The sequence below is a fragment of the Asparagus officinalis genome, chromosome 2, assembly GCF_001876935.1.
Source record: "Asparagus officinalis chromosome 2, Aspof.V1, whole genome shotgun sequence".
In the NCBI taxonomy this organism is placed as follows: Eukaryota; Viridiplantae; Streptophyta; class Magnoliopsida; order Asparagales; family Asparagaceae; genus Asparagus; species Asparagus officinalis.
Genome location: NC_033795.1, coordinates 58,049,903 through 58,060,837, shown reverse-complemented (window position 1 = coordinate 58,060,837; position 10,935 = coordinate 58,049,903). Strand labels below are relative to the sequence as shown.

Genomic DNA, 10,935 nt, shown 5'->3' with positions numbered 1-10,935 from the left:
AAGAGATATGCCGACAAGACGTGAGCAAGGTGCACCCTCATCCAAGCAACAGATACTAGGGATATTTGATGGTTATGCTCCCTTAGGACCCTTACCCATTAGCTATAATAATATCTGTATTATTTTAATTTTGCTAGTTGTGGGAATTAAATCATACAAATTAAGATATTAGAGAAAATAAAAATCACATCCTCAGATTTTTAAGAATCACATGCGCATGCTCCTTAGCAAGTTTATGTTCTAAGAGAGGAAAAACTAGTTATTCAGAACGTCAAACAGAATTCATAAAGGAGCAGTAGACTGTGATTTAGAAGATTAATAAGTGATTGTTCTGATACGATCTATATTCTTCAAACAACATCAAATGCTCCCTTTTATCTGGAGAAACGAGAGAAATTGCATTTAGAAGGAACATCCACCAACATTTCTACAGAATATTCTTAATCTAGAAGGAAGAAGGAAGGAAGGAAGGAAGGAAGGAAGAAGGGAAGGGGGGAAAAACAAAGAATGATTGGTTTTCTTGTTTCCTTGTTTATTTGCTCAATACCTCCATGCTGCATAGCTAAACAGAAGTATATATATAAACTAATCAACGCTATTTGTGTCATGAATTAAGAATAGATTTTCTTTCTCTATATAAATGGATCAAGTTGCGTTCTATAAATATGTAGCTAAATTATTTTTGCTTCTAATTTCATCTTTATTTGTTGTTATTACCTTTTTCCAATCTGAAATCTTCAATTTTCAACCCATACTTTATCACTTTGTGGATCAGCCAACCTTCAGTAGCATGTCGGTTTTTAATAATTATTCAGAAAGAACAAGTAAGCAAAGCACAATCAGAGGTGACATTCCTCCTTGGGATTTGGCTTGCCAAATTATTAGCCTTGAATAATCATTTGCAATAGCGTGCACTTAACTTAATGAGATACCAATTACATATGATATTTTATTGCCTTAGAAAGTAATCAAGCTACACTTTTTAATCATTATCTTTTTGCGATTTGATCATGTAACGGACGCCTCCTTTACAACAAACAAACAAACGGACGCCTTCTCATGTTCTGATGGGGCTCTTGGGCCGTACCTAGGAATTTCGGGGCCCAAGACGAAAATTTAGATAAGACCTAAGTGATACAACTCATATTAGATTTTATCTCATTCTTCTTACCTTTTGAGCTGCAAAATTACTAATTAAAGTTTTATGTTCAATATTTTCAAACATATTATTTTCGATAGATAATATTGCTAAACCATTCAATATATCTTGTAACATGGTTGATCTTAAATAAGATTTTAGTCATTTTAATTTTGAAAAACTTCTTTCAGCGGAAGCAACTGTTACGGGTATAGTCAATATAGAGTGTTTGGCAACATAATAGATTATAATTCATCATTATTGTCAACATGACCATAAAAAGTTTACTTGGTGGTGAGACGCCAAATGATATGCAAGAATTTATAAATTCATAAACAGTATATTGGTCTCTTACTTTGTCAAACTATTAAACAATATAGTTAGGCTATTTGTTTTCTTTTATTTTTGTCCCAGTTATAATACTAGAACATTTTCTCATTGCTTTTGTACATAAACTTCTCAATACCGTGTATGGACAAGATCTCTTTAACCTCTCTATGTTTATAATTTGTCATGATGTTAGAATCATTGATCAACAACTTCACTAAATCCTAACCACACATCCATTTTCTCACGGGCCTCGGCCTCACCTTCACTCACGCGAAATTAGGGCGGAGGCGGGGCCCACATGAAATCCGCACATCTCTCTCAAGCTCATGTGAAGAGTCACATGCTGCCTCGTTCCCGTTCCAAGCTCGCAACAACCCGCCGCCGCAGCGTCCATCTTAACCTATCAAGCTCAATCCCACCGCCAACCCTCTACTAACTCTGCCACCGCGAATCCAACGTCTGCATGCTCCATCATCTGTCCAATGAGAGCTTGATCAACCACCAAGCTGAGCTCTCCCGATTGGGCCCTGCTCAAGATGAGGCCCAAGGCAGAGGCCTTGACTGCCTAAGGGCAGGGCCGGCCCTGCAAAAGAATTGGGATTTAAGAAAGGCCTTTCAAGAGTAGATTTATGGAGGATGTACTATCATGGACGCATGTTGTTCTTTCTTTAGCCTATCAATTCTTTGAATCAAATGTGTTTGAAAGTCTTAGTTCAGTTTCAAGTGCATGGGTGAAAAATCTAGGCAAAACATCAATGTAGGTCCTTGATGCTTGTAATTTATCAAATAAAGTTCTTAACAATTGCTCTGTCTTCAGCCTGGGTTCTTTTTTAAAAGTTGCGTTAAAAATCGCTCATGTGACAGATTAAAGTTCTGAGTTTTGAAAACTGGTCGCTAACTAGACATCACTCTTTCTCTCTCCTTGGTTACCAAACCAAAAAGCGATGGGCTTTTTCGATAATAGCCCCTCAAATCTTTCATATTTTGGATAAGTACCCCACATGTTTTTATTTTGAAATTAGCCCCCGAAATCTATTTGTAATTCAAAATTAGTCACCCAAATCTTTATATTTTGAAATTGGTCCTCCAAATATGTTTGAAATTAGTCATCCAACTATTTTACCTCGTGCTAACTAGAGGGATTAATTTCAAAAAACTTAAAACAATTTGGAGAACTAATTTCATAATACGAAGATTTGGAGGGCTGATTTCAAAGCACTTAAAAGTTTTCAAGGATTACTTCCAAAATATAAAGATTTGGGGCACTAATTTCGAAAAATATATGAAAGATTTAGGGGATTAATATCAAAAGTTGAACTCATTCTAATAACGCAGCGTTCTCTGAGGCCGCCTCTAAGGGTGAATCCCCAGATCTTTCATATTTTCAAATTAGTCTCCTAAATCTTAACATTTCAAAATTAGTACCCAAGTGTTTTGAATTGATCTGCCAATTTTTCATAATGGTCTCCCATATCTTCATATTTTCAAATTAGTCCCCCAAATCTTTTAAGTTTCTAAAAATTAACCCCTCTAGTTAGGACTTAGAGGGTGTTTGGGGGAGGACTTATTTTTTTGTCAAACTAGTTTTTAAGCTAATTTTTTTCTTTCTACCGTTTGATAAAGTAATATATATAAGTTAGCTTATAAGTGACATTTTCAAAAGCTGGTGTGACCCAGCTCTTAAAAAACTAGCTTATAAGCTCACTTATATAAGTTAGGTTTGACCAAATAAATTACACTTTTACCCAAATAATTTTTATAGCATTTTTATCATAAAAAGCTAAAAGCAACTGAAAACCAACATAGTTTATAAGCTTCAAAAAATAAGTCTTACCAAACACCCACTAGGTTGAACTATTTTGGGGGATAAATTTTAAAACACTTAATAAATTTGGGGGACCAATTATAAAGCATGGAAATTTTTGGGCACTAATTTCAAAATAATTTCAAAATACTAAAAATATGAGGGACTGATTTCGAGAAGGCCCTTTACTTTTGGATCTAGTATATAAGAAGAGAGAAGGAAATATGTCCAATCATCAAACAATTTTTCAAAAATTACAATTTTAGTCTGCCACATCAGTGATTTTTAATAGAACATTTCAAAAAGGACCATGCTAAAGACAAAGGAAACGTTAAGGACTTTATGTGATGACTTACAAACATCAAGAACCTAAATGTTGTTTGGCCTATACTTCAAGAACCTCTACTGAAGTTTTGCCAAAAATCTAGCTAGTATTAATTATTAAGAGTTCTTGGGCGTTTACCGTGGCAAATGGCTAAATTTTTGAGGATTAGTTGTACATAGATCTCTTATACTATCACCACGTATCGCTTATTACCCCGTTCTATCCAATGTTTCAACAGATAAACCCATTGGAACTCAAGTGATCGAACACTGTTAATCTCCACCCCCATGCCTCTTCTTCGATAGATCGTGTTGTTTCCGACAAGGTTTGTAGAGGATATCATGAAGCAAATGGTGAGGAAGTGAGGGGGAGGATGTGGTAGTATAAGAGGTCTATTGTCATGATCTCAATGCGTTCAGCTCTGAGTATTGTATCTGCCAATGTCAAACTTAAAAGTGATCATAATAAAGACACTGAGACGGGATCTGTCCAATATCTCTTCTTCTGTTAATTGTCAGTTTCCTTCTCGTATTATCCTTTTTCTTTCTTCAATCACCTGTTCTCCACAAATGTTTTTTTAAATTCCATCCACAATAGAAGACTGTTATCATCGTAGAAGAATACAATGAAAACATGTGTCATAATACTTTAAAAAATATATAATTACATAATTTTATACAGTTCCAATATACATAGTTCCACCACATTTTCCTCACAATTCCTAAACACCAGCACTACCTCTAGTTCTTGGAAATGGAATGACATCTTTGACGTTGTCGATTCCAGTTACAAACATAACCAGGTTCTCAAACGCAAGGCTGAAACCAGAGTGCTTGACAGTACCGTGCCTTCGGATATCTAAGTACCACTCATATTGTTCCATAGACAATCCAGTTTCTTCAAGTCTAAATCATTTTGAATATTGGCAAAAAAAAAAAAAAAACAATTAGTTAGATCCTCCATGTTCTGTTACCTTATCTAGGTCATATTATTAATGGCAACGCTAAACTTCAGTTTATTTTCATGGTATTTTCACAAAATCCTCCCACATTTAGGGTGTTTTGCAAAATCCCCGAACATCATGAATTAGAGAAGATCTTGCTAAGCTTTCGAAGTTATAACAAAGCATCCGAACTGCTGGAAGTTGTCGTCAACAACGTTAATGTGATCATAAAAGGTCTAAACTAACTGTATTACCTTATGTCTACCCTGACTTAGAAATAGTGTGATATGACAGATATATTTTAGGTAAATAGAGAGGCAAAATTGAGCGAAACATGTCACACACAAAAGCATCTTATGACCTCAACTTTAGTGAAATAAGTTCAGAAGGTCTTCTCTTATTTATGAAGTTTAGGGTGTTTTGTTCGAAAAGTTTAGATGGCTTTTGGGAAGTCTACCCTTATTTTTACCTTGTAGTAATCTTTTTCAGACGCTCCTCCTTTTGGCTTCCCTGAACTAATACTCCAACCTGAAAAATAGATAATTTTTTAAGAAGACAAGCAAAATTTATAATAAAAAAAAGAACTGCAAACATCCATACTAGAGACCAACCTTTGGTGCAATAATATCAAACGCGGAGACTGTTTTCTCATTATCTGCTTCACGAACATAAAATGGCTTAATTTCTTTTGGATATTCGTATATGATCACTGGTTGTTTGAAAAACACATCAGCCAAATAACTGCCATAATTTTTCAGTAAAAACAAATTATTAATTAAAATAATATATGAGAAGTAGTGGAATATAATTTATTACGAGTACAATATATATAGTTACCTTTCATGTTCTCTTGATAGACTAATTCCCCATTCAGCTTGTGCGTCAAATTTGCCATCGTCAGCCTGCAAGTTAGTTGAAGTTGATTTATTTTTGTTGGATTAGACTGATATTTTTAAGAGAACATTCAATAAATTACCTTTTTTAGAAAATCCAATGCTTCTGTGTAAGTAATTCTTGGAAAAGGTCTTGAGCAAACAGATTTAAGGCGATCAGTACAATTATTGTCTACGCGTTTTGACATAAGAATTAAATCATCAGGACAGCTCTCTAGAAATTTGTGACAGAGAAACTTCAAACAATCCTCTGCACAATTCATTGCATCCTATAAAACAAATAGTCCAAATTTAATTCAAAAGAATATTAGGTAATAAGAAGCAATGTTGAAAATGACGAGAATAAGTTAATGTAACGCTTGGCCTCGTGTTAAGGGTTAAGGAATAAAACACAAAAAGACGTAACACATCAGGTAGGTTATATTATTAATTAACTATTTAGATATTTTATAAATACTAACAATTCATAATAACTTTAATACTTAGAATCATCAAACTTTTCAAACATAACATCACAATTATCAAATGTAAAAATATAGTATCACAATTTCTTAACAAAAATTAGTCATATACGACGAACAACCATTCCAGAAAGCATTATCAAATTATCAAATATGTTAACATCATTAAGTTTAAGGCAATAAAAACAAGTCTAAACACTCCCAACTCTCGAGGTCTTATAGCTTCACAAAAATATTCTAATTCCTAACCGAGTTCACTACATCAACCAAGCTAAACATATTTATGTAGCAGCAAAAAATTTTGCATATGCAGAGATTGCGTACAAACTTAATTTCACAAACTCCAGTATTAACTGAAAACTGAAAACTGAGACCTAATCAAAATCAAGTAATAACTGAAAGTAATTATCTAACCAATACAATCAACCCACTAATTAATCTCGATATTGTAATTCTGTGACAGATCTCAAAAGATTATGTTGAAGGGTAATGAAGCAAAAAGTCTGATATGATTTATGGTAAATAAGCAATAAAAAAGATTAAAATTTAGAAGGTAATTTCAGAATCACTATTTATTTAAAAGATATAAACTGAGATGTCTTATGCATAACTGAAAAATAAAAAATTTATCTCACCGGAGCCGCAGAAGCCACCTTACCTTTCATGTTCTCTTGATAGACTAATTCCCCATTCAGCTTGTGCGTCAAATTTGCCATCGTCAGCCTGCAAGTTAGTTGAAGTTGATTTATTTTTGTTGGATTAGACTGATATTTTTAAGAGAACATTCAATAAATTACCTTTTTTAGAAAATCCAATGCTTCTGTGTAAGTAATTCTTGGAAAAGGTCTTGAGCAAACAGATTTAAGGCGATCAGTACAATTATTGTCTACGCGTTTTGACATAAGAATTAAATCATCAGGACAGCTCTCTAGAAATTTGTGACAGAGAAACTTCAAACAATCCTCTGCACAATTCATTGCATCCTATAAAACAAATAGTCCAAATTTAATTCAAAAGAATATTAGGTAATAAGAAGCAATGTTGAAAATGACGAGAATAAGTTAATGTAACGCTTGGCCTCGTGTTAAGGGTTAAGGAATAAAACACAAAAAGACGTAACACATCAGGTAGGTTATATTATTAATTAACTATTTAGATATTTTATAAATACTAACAATTCATAATAACTTTAATACTTAGAATCATCAAACTTTTCAAACATAACATCACAATTATCAAATGTAAAAATATAGTATCACAATTTCTTAACAAAAATTAGTCATATACGACGAACAACCATTCCAGAAAGCATTATCAAATTATCAAATATGTTAACATCATTAAGTTTAAGGCAATAAAAACAAGTCTAAACACTCCCAACTCTCGAGGTCTTATAGCTTCACAAAAATATTCTAATTCCTAACCGAGTTCACTACATCAACCAAGCTAAACATATTTATGTAGCAGCAAAAAATTTTGCATATGCAGAGATTGCGTACAAACTTAATTTCACAAACTCCAGTATTAACTGAAAACTGAAAACTGAGACCTAATCAAAATCAAGTAATAACTGAAAGTAATTATCTAACCAATACAATCAACCCACTAATTAATCTCGATATTGTAATTCTGTGACAGATCTCAAAAGATTATGTTGAAGGGTAATGAAGCAAAAAGTCTGATATGATTTATGGTAAATAAGCAATAAAAAAGATTAAAATTTAGAAGGTAATTTCAGAATCACTATTTATTTAAAAGATATAAACTGAGATGTCTTATGCATAACTGAAAAATAAAAAATTTATCTCACCGGAGCCGCAGAAGCCACCGATAGCTGGAGGAGTTTCAAAGGAGGCAAAAGAGCTAGGGTTTGGATTGGAGGAGGCGAAGATATCACATATTTGCAAAACTAGAAGGGATGAGGTTTAAATAATTTGGACGGTGGAGATGCATCAGAGATGCAATTTAACTTAAAAAACTCATGTTAACTGGTTTTATAACGTAACGCACATTTAGTGCAATATAACACATATTTTTTTTAAATAGTTTTAGGGTTAAATGGGTGTGTTACCTAACATGAGGGCGTCCTTAAGTTACAAAACGGGTTATAACGGGTTATATAACAAGTTTTTTTAAACACTGGTAAGAAGAGAGTATAAGTAAGAAAACGTTTTGAGCAAACCTTTTCTTATTCTATATTTTCTCTTCTAACTTATTTTCGTGCATGTTCACTATCAGTGCAATTACTGTTATCTTTAGTGTGTGCACGTGTTTTACACACGTGCGAGGGAAGTTTCATATATAACATAGTGGGAAAAAGAGAAGATTACCTCTAGTTCTGCAAAGGCCAATGCGACATCAATTGTCCATCTTTCTGCCAAATTCTTTGCAGCTTTAACGTCCTTATCAGCTTCAAACGTTGGGCCAAATGTATAAACACTACTAAGAGCACAAGCATAGCTTTCAAGGTGAAGCTCAGGTGAAGTTGATAAATACGCACGGCGTAAAAAGAAATCCTTCGAAAAATCTAAAATTTTATCCATAACTGATAATGCCTTGCTTTGTTGCTTCTCCTCCAATTGTAAAGCTAGTTCATGAGCCTTCTGAAGATCTTGTAAAGCGCCAATAAGAGCTTCTTTGTTGCTGTCAGTCCTTTTGAGCTCTTCGATCCTAGCACTCTTTTCCTTGATAGCATCCTTGACTACTTCAATATTGATGTCTTCTTTATCATTCTTTTCGTCTGTCTTTTCTATGTCAACTAATTTGTTGAGAAGAGTTGATACTTGAAACATTTTGGCATCGGCTCTTGAGCTCATAGTGGTGATAATGGGCATATGCACATGAAGGAAACCGTTGCTTTGGAAGAACAAATGTGTTGCATTGAATAAGCTATTGCGAATGCGGGCAACAGATGCTCCCTGTGTTAAGTGAAGATGAAATTCTTAAATAAGATACATACATAATGGAAAAATGTGTCCCTTATTTAACAATCAAGAACCATTTTAATGTATAGAAATATTCACACAAAACAAATTAATTAAAACTATACATGAAAGATAAAGAATCTCAATTTACCATAGAAGCTCGAGGACGGAGGTGTGGGTAAGATCTCACAGTATCCAAAGATAAACGTGATTTTCTTAAGGGATATGTCTCGATATTCATACTCCCAACATGTAGGATTTTCTCTGCTTTAAGCTCTATTGAATGCTTTTTCGGTGCAGGTATCTTCACAATAACACCTTCTACTAATACAGAAGTACCAACATGTGTAATTTGTTCAAGAGGATATAAAGAAGACTCGGCTACAACCTAAAAAAATTGAAAACAAGTTAAAACCAAAACAATAAGGGAATACTGGACATCTCATTTTGTTAAATAAATCTTTTTTCTTTTCTTTTCTTTTCTTCCTTTCAACTTTCAAAATATGTGGACTGTGAAAGTGCAAAGATATTCTCAGACGTCACGAAAACAAACTAAAAGGTTTAATGATTTCATTAATAATCATATATAGGTAAGGAGTTGTTGAACTTATAAGATACGATGTTTGTTGAAACAATAGGATAGATGAAGCATTTTTCTTGTAATTTACCCTCAATATAACTACTATTCTGCGGAAATGAAATAAATTACAAACCTGAAGACTAGCAACACAAGACCCATCGTTAATCCTCAACCAAGCAACAAAAGACACAGTCCTAGACTGTCCTCCCTCCGCTTTCACAACCGGAACTGACTTCCTCCCACCAAGAATCCTGGCAATGGAACCGAGGATCGGAATCCTTGACATGAGCACTTCGGGATAAGTAACATCAGCCACGGCCACCACGGGCTCCGCCTTATCCGTGCATGACTTCACCCACCCACCAACCACAACCCTCTCCCCTGCCAACCCAACTCCTCCATCATCTCTGCCCACTATTGATTTCAGCACCACTCTTTTTGAGTACTTTAAGTGTTCAACTGTTGTCAGTTTTGGTGCCATTTTTGAAATTTTAGTTTCGGGATGAAGGGATGAGATATAGAGGAGATGATGGCGAGGGGTGATATTTTAAGGTGTCTGATGGAGTATGCTTTTGATAGGAGGCGAAGTAAGGAAGGGGTGTGAGAAAGAAATGGTTTTGGGATTTCCTCACATCCAGGATTTCTTTTGCGCGGGAAACAAGCTGCTAGACAATTTTAGCATATGTTTAGAAAAAAAAACATCAATAAAATTTAGATTCTTTGCTTCCTAGGGTATACGGTTAAATTTCACATAATCTCCTGAACTAGGGAAGGTGTTCCACATAACACCATAAACTTTGTTTATCTCACATAACCCCCCTAAACTTTGTTTATCTCACATAACCCCCCTGAATTTTGGATGTCCCACAAAACCCCCTTGAACTTTGCACTTTTCTCACCGTATCCCGTACATGTAACTTGGAAAAAACTATATTTCATTGACAATAAAAAAGACAATTTAAGAGGGAGTTTATTGCCGATAAATGACAACCGACAAAGCTTAGAATTTTTTCTTTGAAGAAAATTTTAGTTATTTTCAAATTATATATAGGGTGTCAACTAGAATAGTTCATAGTTGAGGGAGGGTTTTGTGATAAACCGAAAGTTCAAGGGATTATGCGACATACACAAAGTTTAGGGGGTTATGTGCAACACACCCCATAGTACAGCCGGGGTTATGTGAAATTTACCGCTCCAAATATTTACCAGATGTACGAATATGCACAACAAGACCAACTACTTTTCTGAAAATAAACGCACCGAGTCTTGCTAGGCATGATTAAAGCATTTAAGCCTTTAATTGATCTTGTTGCTGTTTGACCAAAATCCATGTAACAATGTTTCTAACGTAACAATCATGTCGATGTTTGACCAATCCCACACTTAAGATGTAATACTACTGATCATTGGTCGGCATAAACGTATGCATATTTCTCTTTTAGATAACGCTGAAGCCTTCAGCACTACAACAGCATATACTTAAATATACAAGCTACTATATTAGTTGATTTCCATTCTTATACTCTATCAAACAGTT

General features: G+C 34.2%; 1 protein-coding gene across 1 annotated transcript; it reads right to left on the bottom strand.

The window, feature by feature from the left end:
• On the bottom strand, positions 4,131–9,996 carry LOC109831510 (asparagine--tRNA ligase, cytoplasmic 2-like). Its single transcript, XM_020398843.1, has 8 exons — positions 9,532–9,996; positions 8,970–9,206; positions 8,225–8,812; positions 6,692–6,877; positions 6,553–6,617; positions 5,152–5,281; positions 5,010–5,068; positions 4,131–4,502 (listed from the first exon to the last, which is right to left on the bottom strand). The coding sequence occupies exons 1-8, from the start codon at positions 9,877–9,879 to the stop codon at positions 4,319–4,321; spliced, it is 1,797 nt and encodes a 598-aa protein (XP_020254432.1). The 5' UTR covers positions 9,880–9,996; the 3' UTR covers positions 4,131–4,318.